The 15578-nt window shown below is 44.5% G+C and overlaps 1 protein-coding gene across 1 annotated transcript in view; it reads left to right on the top strand.

Moving 5' to 3' along the window:
* The first annotated feature begins 3537 nt into the window (after positions 1-3537).
* LOC144485499 (uncharacterized) overlaps positions 3538-15578 on the top strand; it is a 56216-nt gene continuing 44175 nt past the window's right edge. Inside the window, exons 1-3 of the mRNA XM_078203646.1 lie at positions 3538-3702; positions 4241-4373; positions 9961-9983. Of these exons, the coding sequence (XP_078059772.1) occupies positions 3538-3702; positions 4241-4373; positions 9961-9983 (321 nt within the window). The remainder of the gene's footprint in view (positions 3703-4240; positions 4374-9960; positions 9984-15578) is intronic.

Raw genomic sequence — 15578 nt, 5'->3', positions numbered from 1 at the left:
GACCACAAGTCCATCAGGCTGTTTCTGCACGTAACATCCTAGAGGCCCTATGAAAAAAGAGACGTTGGATCCTGTCGGATGTTTCTCTGAGCAGACTGTCAAAGTTATTTGGGAGAATGCCTCATCACCAGAGCTTTCAAACAAGCAGCAAAACATAACTTGATGGTAGTGAGAATGGCCCAGCCCATTAGATCCTTTCTACATGACCCGAGTCTCACTCCATCTGTACATTGCCCTCATGTTGGCTGTGGTGTGGAGGTGACTGTTGTCCACCCCCTTGTGGAATGTGCTTTTGCAAAGCAGGTCTGGAGAGAGATGTAGTAGTTTTTCTCAGGAGGTCATCTTGAGCATTTCTGTGACACAGGACTCTGTGCTCAAAGGGCTGTTCCCAGGGACACACACCAAGACAAACATCAGCTGCAGTTTGAAGATCATGAACTTTGTGAATGACGCTCTTTGGTCTACCTGAAACTCCTTGGTCTTCCAGTGCAAAATGTTGTCCATGACCAAGTATTGTAGACTGGTGCATTCCAAAGAGGAACACACTGAGCTTGGGGCAGTTGCTGCGGAGATACAATGGTGAAAGGTCACTGTCCAAGGCCTTTCAGTCATAGTGCACCAAGGAGCTGGGAATTGTACAGAACCCCTCGGGCTGAATGTCTAACATTGAATACATACAGTAAGTTTTACATGTATCACAATTGTATTGAAACACCTCAGAATGCAGCATGATTGATGTAGAAAATTTGGATATCATTGCAGTTTCTGTGATGGCCATTTTGAAATGTTTTGCAACGCTCTTTTAGATATTTTATGAATAAAATATTCTTTTACTGAATGTGGTGATTGTCACTTTAAGGCCACACGAATATGCATTGTGAGTGCAGCAATTCCCCATCACAGTCACCTCCACCCTCCTCTATTACTGTTCCCCCTCACTCACTCCAGGAGCATGGGATTGTTGACTTGACTCTATAACGTAATGGATCTGAAGAAAGACCTGTGTAAATAACACAGCGTTCTGGGATTATGATAACCTGCAATGCCCTGAGGGGCCATCTATATTTTCACTGCTCTTTCAGGTGCCAGGATCACAATTGAAATTGCAACAGGATTTTGACAGAAATGGTAACAGGATCACAGGGAGACTGGAAGCAGAATCACAGGTGGATTTGACAGCAGGTTGGGATCCAGATGTAGAGTGACAACCAGAACGTGACATGGGTCACAGCAAAACCAGTTTTGCCTTTATTACAAAATCTATTTTGATCATATAAACTATGGATTTTTCTGATCTTTGATATTCAAAGGAAGGAAACTTTATACACAGCCTGGAGCTGTTCTTCGCATAGTCTGCCCAAAGTGGAGAAAGTTTTTTCACCAAGCTCACTGTCTGTATTAGTCAGCACTTGATGAAGCGTCAGAAATAACAGGAGGCTGGTAAACACATTGTGTCATGTTTAATCACTGATACTGGGGAGGGGAAAACATTAGTACATATATTGGAATATGTCCTCACTCTGTTTGATCGATGACAAAACAATTCAAAATCAGTTACTGCCGAAACTTTAATCAGTTTTGGACTTTTATGCTTTTTTTGAGTTACTATTACCAAACGTCAAAGAATCAAAATGAAAAGCACATCATTAAATAAAGCTTTGCAATGAAAACAAGAAATAAATGACATGGTAATCCCTAAAGGGTACATTTTGTCAAAGAGTGATGCAGCGTGAAACATCTCGCTGACCTTTCTCACCCTTCTATTTCTGCCTCATATACCTTCTAGTTGCATTCCCAGAAGATCAAATGTGTCAACATGCCCACACCTCACAAAATGTCAGCTCCTCAGAGAATGTACACCACTCGTGCCAGATGTTACAACCACAACTGCATCTTCTACCCAAAGGGTGTAGGTAGTTGGGGAGGCACAGCGCAGATGGAGGCAGTGCATGAAGAGGGCAAATAGCCATCCTGCTTTCGATCTCAACTGCAAATTCAAACGACTCAGATATAACAGGGTTTTCTCAAAAAATTAATTCTTGCTTGATCCTTGCTTTCAAATCCCTCACGATCTCACCCCATCTTATTTCTGCAACCACTCCCAGCCCTAGAATGCAACTAGGTTTCTTCAATTCTGTTCCTTTGCGCATTCCTGATTTTAATAGCTCCACTGTTGGCAGCCTTGCCTTCAGCTGTTTCGATCCTACACTCCAGAATTTCTCCCTAAAACATTCCACTTATCTATCCCTCCCTCCTGCCTTATACTCCTTAAAACTTACCTTCTTGAGCAAACTTTTAGTGACCTGTCCTTTATGATTTGTGTCAAATCTTGTTTGGAAATGCTCTTGTCAAGTGTCTTGGGAAATGTTAATATGTTAAAGGGTACGACACAAGTACAATTATCTTGTGTCCAGGATTATCTATCCTGTGGTGACTGGCTGGCAGTACTATTATGCTTGAAGGTTTCTCTGAATTGTATGACACATCCAGAGAAGCTATTGTTTATTTATTTATTAGTCACAAGTCGGCTAATATTAACACTGCAATGAAGTTACTGTGAAAATCCCCTAGTTGCCACACTCCGGTGACTGTTCAGGTACACTGAGGGAGAATTTAGCATGGCCAATGCATCTAACCTACACATCTTTGGAGTGTGGGAGGAAACTGGAGCAGTCGGAGGAAACCCACGCAGACGCGGGAAGAATGTGCAAACTCCACACAGAAGCCCGAGACTGGAATTGAACCCGGGTCCCGAGCGCTGTGAGGCAGCAATGCTAACCACTGTGCCACAATCACTGGATGGTATGACCTGTGAATATAATAAACTATGCCATGAAAAAGGGTATAAAGGATTGAAAACATCAGAAACCTGTACTGCAATCAAAGTAAGAATACCCTGCTAATTTTCAGAAGGAGATCTAAAAGGGAGAGCTAACTGATCATCGGAAGAAGAATCTAGAGCCATAGGTGCTGGCTGCTTCTGGTGATTGTATGACCACAGTTAATGATATTTTGAGCTGCAATTTTTATGGCTGGTGGGATTGATTGCCGCATCATGTCGGGAACTGCACTTGCATGCTTTTACATTGCATGAATGCTCATTAAAACTCAACTTGTGAGAAACATGCTCCCACTCCAAATGAAGTGGCCATGTAGATGCTGGGGTGGGAGAAGGATCAGCGTCCAGTGGTCTTTCAGGCTGTGCTAAAGTTGCAAGGGAGGATCTGGGGATGGAATTCCCGGAATAAGGACAGCCCAAGGGCTTTACACTGACTCCCTAGCTTTGTGATGGAAGACGATCATTGCAGGGTTATGCTGATTAATACATCTGTTCAATTTTTCCACAGAGAGAAGGGAGCACAATGGAGGCAGCAGGTAGCACTATCTTTTTCATATCTCTGGGGAGGAGAAGAAAGGTCTATCGAAGACAGGCAAGGCCAAGAGGAGAGCCTCATCTGAAGAACATGGACCAGCGAGGCCCCATGAAGGCCCAGAGGCAGAGGCAGAGAGACCAATTCCATGGAGGCATTTGGTGCGATGCAGGATGTACCAAAGACATCGCTCATACTTTCATATGAGAGAGAAACAATGCTGAACATGCCTTGCTTGTCAAGGGATGTGGTGGCTTATATCTGCCAAATTGTTCGAGAGAATTTCACGCTGCATGACCTGGGAGACGACCCATTGCCAGTGGCTCTAAAAGTAACCACCGCACTCAACTATTGAGTAGCTTTTCCAGGGCTGGGGAGCACTGCTGAATATTACAATCCTTCATTCATAAATGCTTCCAAGAGATCACTGATACCCTATTCAGTAAGGCACACAATTATGTCTAATTCTCCTTGGATGAAGCCAGCCAAACTGCCAGAACATTGGAACCTGCAGTGATCTCTGGCTTCCCAGAGATAGGGTGCCATCTACTGCACAAATGTGTTATGAAGAGCTCCCTGGCAGCAGCCGCTATGATTCATCAATAAAAAAGACTTTCACTCTCTCAATGTTCAGCTGATCTGTGATCACCAAAAGCAGCTTATGAGGTTTATGCAATACCTTGGCAGCTCACAGAACTCTTACATCTTGAGCTGCTTACAGGTGCTACAGATCTTTGAGCACCCTCAATGCATTCAGGATTGGCTCATTGACAAAGGCTACCTCCAAAAGACGTGGCTAATGTGGCCTGTTCCGCAGCCAAATACTAACTACAAAATACAAACTACAGTGTGATTTCTTGATTGAGCAGAGCACTGGAATGCTGAAGATGCATTTCAAATGTCTGGACCAGTCAGACGATGCTCTCCAGTACTATTTCCAAAGGATGTCCTCCATCAACGTGCTTAGCTGTGCTCTGCATAACCTGGCGCACCAAAGAAGCAGTAAGTTGCCAGATGGAGTTGCATATCCCCTCCAGTGAGATATAACAGGTATAACAGGGTTATATACTCAGATATAAGAACATAAGAACATAAGAAATAGGAGCAGGAGTAGGCCATCTGGCCCTTCGAGCCTGCCCCGCCATTCAACAAGATCATGGCTGACCTGAAGCGCATCAGTTCCACTTACCTGCCTGCTCCCCATATCCCCTAATTACCTTATCGATCAGAAAACTATCTACCCGTGATTTAAACATATTCAACGAGGAAGCCTCCACCACTTCAATGGGCAGAAAATTCCAGAGATTCACTACCCTCTGAGAGAAGAAGTTCCCCCTCAACTCTGTTCTGAACCGGCCCCCCCTTATTTTGAGGCTGTGCCCTCTAGTTCTGGTTTCCCTTCTAAGTGGAATGAATCTCTCCACCTCTACCCTATCCAGCCCCTTCATTATCTTATATGTCTCTATAAGATCACCCCTCATCCTTCTAAACTCCAACGAGTACAGACCCAATCTGTTTAATCTCTCCTCATAAGCTACACCCCTCAGCTCCGGTATCAACCTGGTGAACCTTCTCTGCACTCCCTCCAAGGCCAATATATCCTTTCGCAAATAAGGGGACCAAAACTGCACACAGTACTCCAGTTGCGGCCTCACCAGTGCCTTGTACAGTTGCAGCAAGACCTCCCTGCTTTTATATTCTATCCCCCTCGCGATAAAGGCCAACATTCCATTCGCCTTCTGGATCACCTGCTGCACCTGCAGACTGAGTTTTTGCGATTCGTGCACAAGGACCCCCAGGTCCCTCTGCACAGTCGCACGATGTAATTTTTCTCCATTTAAATAATATTCCAATTTACTATTATTTCTTCCAAAGTGGATAACCTCACATTTGCTCACGTTATATTCCATCTGCCAGATCCTCGCCCACTCGCTCAGCCTATCCAAATCTCTCTGCAGACTTTCCGCGTCCTCCACGCATATAACAGGGTTTTCTCAAAAAATTAATTCTTGCTTGATCCTTGCTTTCAAATCCCTCCACGATCTCACCCCATCTTATTTCTGCAGCCACTCCCATCCCCAGAATGCAACTAGGTCTCTTCAATTCTGTTCCTTTGCACATTCCTGATTTTAATAGCTCCATCATTGGCAACCTTGCCTTCAGCTGTTTCAATCCTACACTCTAGAATGGACCTCAGAACATTTCATCAGATAGAAGAGCCATCACTGGATGAGAGTTACAGATAAGCAAAATATATTTACATATGTGCAAAGTAGATACAGTTTTTGAACACCATTGTGTTCTTAAATTATTTTAATTTTTCTTCCTCCATACCTGGGTGCATCCACAGCAGAGGTGGAGACAGCTTGCTAACTGCTATCACTGATTGACTGTCCTCTAGAGGGCCAAAACATGGCGGGACCAACCTACTTTGGGTCTCCTGCCATGGGGCAGGTGCATCCTTCTCAGCCAGAGAAGCAGGAGTTGCTGGGGCCACAGGCAGAGGGGACAGCCCAGGAGAAGCCTGTGTGGATTGCCTCAGGGTGTGCAGCTGATGCTTCTCTTCCCTGTCGGTGCCCGAAGACCCCTCCCTTACTTCCTGAGGAGAGGGAGTTGCGGAAGGGAGATTGAGGTATCCTATCCCCCTCTTGCATCGCCTCTGATTGACCCCACCCATGTCTACAGTGATGGGGTGCAGCTCCGAGTGCATATCTGACAAAAACTGAGCAGGGTCTCCATGATAGTTGCCACTAATGGCGACCTCGCTGCGCTGGTTTGTCAGTACCATGACATCAGGCAGAGTGTGGATGGACTACTTCCTTCATTTTAATCTGTTTGCAGAGTCTAACAATCCTCCCTGCTGTTCCCCTGCTTGTCTTTGGAGATTCAACATCTCTCTGAGGGCTGATTTTAGAGGCTTGCCAGCAGAACCAGCAGGAGCCTGCTCTCCTGCAGTCCTCTGAGTGCCAGTGACCTTGACTGTCACTGCCTCGGCCTGCTGTGGACCCAGATCAGTGCTATGTTCGCCAGGTAGTGACCCTGAGCCTGCTCTGAAACTTGGTCCCACCGAGGTGTGTGGCCCTCTACTGGTGGAGGGTACAAACAAATGCAGTGACAGCTCTACATTCAGTGGGTCCTCAGGATCCTCACCTGAGCTGCTCTGGATACTGGGACTGGTGAGTTGGCTGGCGTTGTGTCTCTTTTTCTTGCTACTGTCTGTAATAAACAGAAGAGGTAATTAATGATTGGCTGGATAGTCACCTACATTAAAGAGCACTCACAGTTTCAGTAGTTGGGCAAAGATGAATAGTCAATGTCCTCGTCAAAAAGCTCTGTCACCTGCTCTGCAATGGGGATGTGTGGCCTGAGCTCCATCATCCCATCTTGTGTCTGGGATCTCACCCTGTTGTTGTGGCTGATTTTGTTCTTCATAAAGACAAATGGACAGACTTTGAGCAGGACAGATATCAAAGCAGATGATAAGCATACTTGTCTTCAGTGTGTGCTGAGTGAATCTATGCAATGACTGAGAGCATGACTTGTGCAGAGTGGGAAAAGAGATGTAGATGTAAAAGTGCATGTGGAGAGATTCAGTGATAATCTCCCTTGTGCTGGTAGTGTGCGAGATCCCTGTGAACTATGACCCTGCGAATGCCTGATGGGTCCTGTGAGAGTGTGGACAGAGAGTGAGGAGTTTGACTTACCCTGGCAGAGTGGATCAGGTCATTCATCCTCTTCTTGTGCTGGACAGTGATCCTCTTCTGAGGTCCACAGGCACTGACTGCACTGCCCATCTCCTCCCAAGCCTTGGTGGTGAGGTTGATGGAGCTCTGACTTCCATCACAGGGTTAAAGGACATCCCAGTAGTCCTCAACTGTCTGGAGGAATGTTGTCAGTCCCTTGTTGCTGAACTTTGACGCACATGGTTTGTTCCTTCCAGGGGCCATTATTGTGCTTGACACAACAAGTCCTGGGCTGTAGAGAATGAATGAGTGCGAGGGTGCTGTATAAATATGGCAGCCAGAAACATGATCCAATGAGATGGCGGCAACGTGGACAAATCCCAGTCTGCGCCCCCACCCGCTCACTAGATGTCGTGGGTTTCAGAATACTATAATTATGTGCTAATTTCCCCCAGGATTTAGAGGACTTAAACAGTCATTGTTCGGAGTAGACTATATTACTACATCTGTGAGTCCATTACAAAGCAACGTGCTTGTAGTTTCAGGTGGAAATTGTGGTGCTGAGCACATCTTTCAATATGTAAATGTCACAGTGCAAACTATTTGTGTACTCCATAAAAAGCATTCTGACAATATTCTGCAGGAATAATGTGCTTGGAAAGTTTGCCTTTGTGTTTTACATGTTACCTTTCTGAGTGCTTTACAGTTTACAATTTTATGTGCTGCATATATCCATTGCCAGTAGTAATAATGACCTTGATTATTGCTGCCAACTTTTCCACACATCAGAGATGGTAGGGGATGGAAATGTGTTGAGGGATGAGCAAAGCCATGCACCTGCTCTCCCCTCCATCTTATTGCGCCTGGTTCCATTGGGGGACAGTAAAATTGAACATATAGCAGTAATCATAGCAGTAAAATCTGCTGTGTCTCCTGCCAAGGTTGGATACAAAAACTGAAGCATACAATATTTAATTGTAGGCAGAAGAGCAGGAAGAAATTGTTTGGAAACCAAGGCCTATGCAAGTACTTAGGATGCACAGTTTTAAGAAGATACAGAGAAAGTGTTTATTTATAGAAGATAGTTTTTTAATGGGTAGTCAGAGGCTGTTTTCCTCCACACCCTATGGTAGACTCCTAGGCTGCATCTACTGGGGCGGCACGGTGGCACAGTGGTTAGCACAGCTGCCTCACAGCGCCAGGTACCGGGTTTGATTCCCGGCTTGGGTGACTGTCTGTGTGGAGTTTGCACGTTCTCCCCGTGTCTGCATGGGTTTCCTCCAGGTGCTCCAGTTTCCTCCCATGCTCCAAAGATGTGCTGGTTAGGTGAATTGGCCATGCTAAATTCTCCCTCAGTGTACCTAAACAGGTGCCGGATTGTGGCGACTCGGGGGTTTCCACAGTAACTTCATTGCAGTGTTAATATAAGCCTACTTGTGACTAATAAATAAACTTTACTTTATACTCTTTGATGAAGGCCAGAGAGCCCAACTACATACTGAAAGTTACTCTGAGGCTGGAAAAGGGGCCAAGATCAATAAGATAGTCTGGTTAAAATTCTCACCCTGCTCATCCCTCCTTCCTTCCACCTGTCCAGCTATGTTCCCCATTCCTGGGTGGTGCTAAAATACTAAGCCAATGTATCTTTAGGTTTTATTATCCTGATATCTGAAAGCTTCTTCTCATTTATTCCCAAGTGCAGTGACTCCATTCATTCATAGGGCGGCACGGTAGCACAGTGGTTAGGGCGGCACGGTAGCACAGTGGTTAGCACTGCTGCTTCACAGCTCCAGGGACCTGGGTTCGATTCCCGGCTTGGGTCACTGTCTGTGTGGAGTTTGCACATTCTCCTCGTGTCTGCGTGGGTTTCCTCCGGGTGCTCCGGTTTCCTCCCACAGTCCAAAGATGTGCGGGTTATGTTGATTGGCCATGCTAAAATTGCCCCTTGGTGTCCTGAGATGCGTAGGTTAGAGGGATTAGTGGGTAAAATGTGGGGGGGTATGGGGGTGGGGCCTGGGTGGGATTGTGGTTGGTGCAGACCTGATGGGCCGAATGGCCTCTTTCTGTGCTGTAGGGATTCTATGATTCACTGGAAAATCCAGTCCAGTCAGCTCACATTTCTATTTTCACAGTGATAACCTTCTGCTCCAGAGAAGCCTACCCTTCTTTTGTGGCAGATTAAGCAGGGAGGTTTACTCATTTCACCATAAGCTCAAGCACGAACTAAAATCAGGCCACAATCACAAAATTGGGATTTTAGTGTGATGCTAAGCCACACAGAACAGGATGGGTCCAGGTTCAATCCTTGGTCATTGCTTTATTCGTTGCTCAGAGCTGGACATTGGTTGGATTAGTATTAATGGCCTATTTAAGCCATTTCATGGCTGCCGGGTAACTTTCAGGTAATTGGTTGGATTAGCATTCCTCCAATAACAAGAAAATATCAGCCGGAACATGCTGGAAGAACTTGCATGCAAAATGACGGAAGCCCAGATTCAGGAAGGGAAAATCCACTCAGATACCAAGATTTAACTCTTTAAATGCAAAACAACCACTGATGGCTGCCAACCAGCATAGCACCTACAGAAACATAGGCCTGTTGGTCAGTAATTTTGAGAGAGAGAAGGACTTGGTATTTGGAATTGGGAGCATTGTTGGTGGTGGCGAGAAATAAAGGAATAGTTCCTGACCGGTTGACTGTTCCGTGCTTTGTTAAAGATCAAGTTAGTGATACTAGTTTATCTCAACACTATTTTCAGAAAAGATCTTATTCAACTTTGTGGGTTCCAGACAGCTGCACATTAAATTTATTTCACCAGTGCAAAGAGTCTGATTAAGGAAGTGATAAGCTTATTGCGGTGGTTATGTGGGCTGAAGATTTTTTGAACTCAGGCGTTCTCTCTGAGATGGAGGGTGTGAGGAAGCTAAGGTAGGAGGCTGCACACGTTAGACCATCCACAACCATTCGTGTCCCTCAGGCACAGAGACGGCAATAAGTTTGGAAAATTGCCCACGTAAAGTCCCACAAACTAAGGCGGTACGTGATAACTAGAGGACATGTAAAATGCTGGAAGGGATTGCGCCTTGTGGTGATGATGTGAGGAAGCCCAGTGGGTGTGCTTCTCGAAAGAAGGTTGTATAAAAAGTACAGTACAGAAAGAACACAGTTTTTTATTCCATGGCCCACTCTAAGGCCGAGTGTCTATAAGTGTCTTTGTAAGGAGGTGGTTTTATAATGTGTAGGATTTTTATCACTCTGTGTTTTGCAGCATTTCTTCTTTGCATTGTGTTTAGTGACCAGGGTTACATTTACCGACCACCTTTGAAGGCCTGATTGGCTTTGCCTTGTCTCTGTACCAATCATGCAACCTAGTGGTTGGATTTAATAGGGTGTTGTAGGCCCTGCATACCTTCCTCCACAACCCTCCCTCACCCCCACCAACACCTCCCCTCCCCTTCCCCCAACCCCCGAGCCCCCCAACTAAAAGGTCAGAGGGTAGTCTTCTTTTCTTTGTCAGTGACTGTAATAATTGAGTACACTCAATGAGGCTTAAGAGCACACAGGCTTTATTGCTAAAGCAACGAATAATGTCATATACAAATAGGGTCTAACAGAATAACTATATGACTGTGCATTACTTCTCCCTGTCTCCAACTGCTAATCCTTCCCAACCTGGGATGTGCACCCTCACACTCCATTGGCTCAGCTTCCCGCCACGACACTCTGTAGGGTCTGGCCCAACCATATGGCCCTCAGGGAACACCCCTTAAAGAGGCCACCACAGTGACTTTGTGTGAATTTTTTTCCCACGCAAGATGCCAATTATTCTTTTTGTTGATAAACAGAATTAGGCTGTAAAACTATACCAACATTGATAGGTGGTTATTTCTGAAACGTGGATCGAATATTAAATCAATGGACTTGTAATGCAATCTGAAATTCTGTCAGTAGAAGGAGCCCTGCTACGTGCAAGGCCTCTAGCAGCAGAAACGCTGTGCTGAAGACAGTATCAGAACGGCTTTGTGAGCTGTAAATTTACATTTGATGTCATTAGGTACTGTTGTCGAAAGCTCACAAAAGGTTTGTCCACCTTTACTGATTAGTTCAAATGACATTATTTGCATTTCAAAACTTGCACTCAACAAATCAGACTTACAGTTATCGAACATAACTTTATCAGCATTAAGGTGAAATGAATGTTGTTACGATCCAGCTGACATTACTATTGGACAGTCAGGTTCCAGAACAGAACGCTGACTCTATAGACTGTGACTTTTATTTTTTGTTTTGAGATGTGGATGAACACAGTAACAGGACTACCAAGTAACTTTTAACAAAATAATAAAACATTTATTAAACAAGAAAATATAGTGTATTACAGAAAACTATAATACACTATGCCCTCACTCCCAACACACCTTAACAGTTATATACAGATTTATAAGGATTAAACAAGTTACAAAATATCTTAAATTCTAATAGTCTCGGTAAGTACACAGTCCATGCAAGCCAATAGGCGATATGTGGTCAAACGCACCATACTCTGAAACCAAGTGGCAGATGCCAACCAATATAACTTCTGTGGATTCTCATCGAATTCCCTCAGATGCTTGTCACACTGTAAGCCAACTGGTCTCACTGGGACTCTGACTTCCACATGAGTGTTTCAAAACTTCACTCTCGCCTTAGATTTTTCTCCCAAAAAATACTATGGGCAGGATTTTAATTCCTCGCTCGACCTGAGACTGGAAAATCCTGCCCGAGGTCACTGGACCTTCCCATTGTCCACCCCTCGCCCACTCTGATTCCCATGGCGGGCGGGGTGGTAGAATTCCAGTGTGTATCTTGGATGCCTTCACCAAGGCACCACCTCCAGGGTTTCAATCTCTCCTTTGAGTATTCCACTACCTTAGATTACCACTTGCATTCAAGCTTCCACACTATCTCTCAAGTACCCAGCCATGCCTACGGAACACTATTGCTTGACAGACTGTATGAAGATGTCACCAAACTTTGGATTTACCTCAAATGCTTGGCTTCTTACTTTAAATCTGATTCTTGTTGTTGTCTCTTTAACTCAAAGCACTTTCTCAGCTTTTTACTTTAAATTCACCCGATAGGGATTCTTGCTTTTTTGTTTCTTTAACTTAACTGTCTTCCTGAAACAAATGTTTTTATCCATACTCCCTGGTTTCCGGTCTTTATTTCATTCTTTTGCAAATCTATTTATTTTTTCCAGTTCCCTGGACCTGTCCAGCTCCTCCTTGGTCCAGCTTAAAATTAAATTTAAAAGTTGTTTCTAACCTAGTGTGGACCCTGGTTGCGAAGCAACAATCTAGTTTTCCTTTAAATCTTGTTGACTTTCACATTGTAAACCTTTTAATTACAATGCACACACAGTTTAAACTGAACAAAACCCACAGACATGCAGGGACCTTGGTTTTAGTGTGAAGCTAATCAACATTTTAACCCTTAATGATACTGAAATGGAAAATTATACTTACTTAATGCTATGCCTTATTTGTAATGCACACAAATACAAAGGTAAATTACTTAAAAATTAACCCTGTTTCCTGACTATACTCTTAAATTTTAAAAATAACAGAGTGTAGAAACAAGGCAGCTTGAGTTGAGGGGCACTAGAATGGAGAGTCAGTGGGTTTGTTATTGTGCAATCATCCTTTGTAAATCAAAGCAGACCATAATGAAAATTTGACTTTATTTTATATATATAGTGGGTGCCTGATCAATGAAGCTAGTTTACTGCAGCGGTGGCACGTTGGAAAATCTACCCCCCAGGTGGCTACAGGTTTGTCACCAGTCTAAACTGTGCAATTTGAGCAGCTTCTGAGCACTTAAAATGCAACAGCCAAGTTTGCGGGGCTCTTATCATCCTGGTTTCAAGCCAGTTACTAATTTAGCCACAGTTCTGTAGCCTGCAGATGTAAATTAAAAGGTAATTTCCCAGCACTGACAAGCCTCTGTTTGACGAACATAAAATTAAACAAAGAAGGCTTTCTTGATAAATATGCTGCATGCAGCACGAACTGTCCACAGCCTGGGGAGAAAGTGATTGTGGGGCCCTCGGAAAGAGAGGGGCTGTGGAGCCAGGGAGAGAGAGAGGTGCAGAACGGTAGCGATTGTCACTTTAAGACCAGCCTGACAGAGTAAGTGTCACATGGTCAGAAGAACCAATCAACACATAATGTGGGGCATCTCTCTAAGGGGAGGACTTTTCCTAGTTCGAACGAGTGTGCTATCAACCAGCTCAAAGCATGCAGCTGAAAAGCAATTGTGTATATAAAGTTCTTTTATTCAACTTAAGAAGGTTCCGGGAGAACATCTTCACATATAGCAACAAGGATAGCTATGATTGTGCTGCCTCTAGCCCTACACCTGTGAGTATCATGTTTTAAATAAAGACTGAAGGAAAGCATACATACTCACCAGAATGCTTCTCTTCAGGCAAATAGACCCATTTGATTCTTTCACGGAGGATTGGGGTCAATACACTGAGCACCAGACTTTATTTCCCGGCAAATTAATGAGGGGTGGAGGCAAAGTGCAAAGCAATTCTCCTGAGTGTCTGCAGAAATCAGACCTACAATCTTATTTTCAGTCTCACAGCCCTCAGTATGACCAGCTCCAAATCATTCCCTGAGTTATCCTTTTAACTGTAAAAGGGCAGTTAGGGCAGTGATATGCTCCTCCTGCCAGATGTGGGAAATCAGGGAGCAATCTAGTCTCCCTGGCAACTTTGTCTAGAAGAAGTGTGACTGGCTGCAGCTCCTCACAGACTGCATGGCTCGGTTGGAGCACACTGCAGAGCATACAGGGGGGCAGAGAGTGTGATAGACACTAGTTATAGGGCGGTTGTCACACCACAGGTTCAGTCAGGTAGATGGGTGACTCCCAGGACAGGCAGGCAGGTAGTGCAGGAGTCTCCTGTGTCTGTTCTCCTTTCAAACATGTTTACCGTTTTAGATAATATGGAGGGGGATAGCCTCTGAGGGGAAAATACCAGCAGCAGCCAGGCCTGAGCGGAGATATTTCTGAGGGTTCGCCCACTGAGTCTATATGGGTAGAACTGAGAAATAAGAAGGGGAAAATCACTTTGATAGAGTTGTACTATAGGCCCCCAAATAGTCAGTGGGAAATTGAGGAGAAAATGTGTAAGGGAATTACAGATAGCTCCAAGAAAAATAGGGTGGTAATAGTAGGGGATTTTAACTTTCCCAACATTGACTTGGACAGCCATAGTACTAAGGGCTTGGATGGAGAGAAATTTGTTGAGTGTATTCAGGAGGAATTTTTCATTCAGTATGTGGACGGCCTGGCTAGAGAGGGGGCAAAATCTGACCTCCTCTTGGGAAATAAGGAAGGGCAGGTGACAGAAGCGTTAGTGAGGGATCATTTTGGGATCAGTGACCATGATTCCATTAGTTTTAAGATAGCTGTGGAGAATGATAGGTCTGGCCCAAAAGTTAAAATTCTAAATTGGAGCAAGGCAAATTTTGATGGCATTAGACAGGAACTTTCAAAAATTGATCGTGGGAGTCTGTTGGCAGGCAAAGGGACAGCTGGTAAGTGGGAGGCATTCAAAAGTGTGTTAACCAGAGTTCAGGGTAAACACATTTCTTTCAGAGTGAAGGGCAAGGCTAATCGATGTAGGGAATCCTGGATGACTCAGGATATTGAGGCCCAGGTCAAGAAGGAGATGCATAGGCAGCTGGGATCAAGTGGATCCCTTAAAGAGTATAGAGGGAGTATCCTTACAGGATGAAGGATAAGTATGGCAAGTTTTGGGAACCTTGGATAACAAGAGATATTGTGAGCCTAGTCAAAGAGAAAAAGGAAGCATTTGTAAAGGCTAGGAGGCTGGGAACACATGAAGCAAGTGTGGAATACAAGAAAAGTAGAAAGAAACTTAAGCAACGAGTAAGGAGGGTTAAAAGGGGTCATGAAAAATCATTGGCCAGCAGGATTAAGGAAAATACCAAGGCTTTTTATACATATATAAAGAGCAAGAGGGTAGCCAGGGAGAGAGCTGGCCCACTAAAGGAGGGCGGGGGGGAGGGCGGGGGGGAGGAAGTCTATGCATGGAGCCAGAGGAAATGGACGAGGTATTAAGTGAGTACTTTGCATCAGTATTCACCAAAGAGAAGGACTTGGTGGATGATGAATCTGGGAAAGGATATGTAGAGAGTTTGAGCCATGTTGAGATCAAAAAGGAGGAGGTATTGGGGTTCTTGAGAAACATTTAGGTAGACAAGTCCCCACGGCCTGATGGGATATACCACAAAATACTGAAAGAAGCAAGGGAGGAAATTGCTGGGGCCTTGAGAGAAATATTTGTATCCTCACTGGCTGCAGAGGAGGTCGCAGAGGATTGGAGAATAGCCAATGTTGTTCCTTTGTTTAAGAAGGGTAGCAAGAATAATCCAGGTAATTACAGGCCGGTGAGCCTTACGTCAAAGGTGGGGAAATTATTGAAGATGTTTCTTCAAGACAGGATTTACTCCC

Source organism: Mustelus asterias, chromosome 3 (assembly GCF_964213995.1).
Source record: "Mustelus asterias chromosome 3, sMusAst1.hap1.1, whole genome shotgun sequence".
Lineage (NCBI taxonomy): Eukaryota > Metazoa > Chordata > Chondrichthyes > Carcharhiniformes > Triakidae > Mustelus > Mustelus asterias.
The sequence above is the reverse complement of the archived record's forward strand: the minus strand, read 5'-3'. Positions and strand labels throughout refer to the sequence as shown.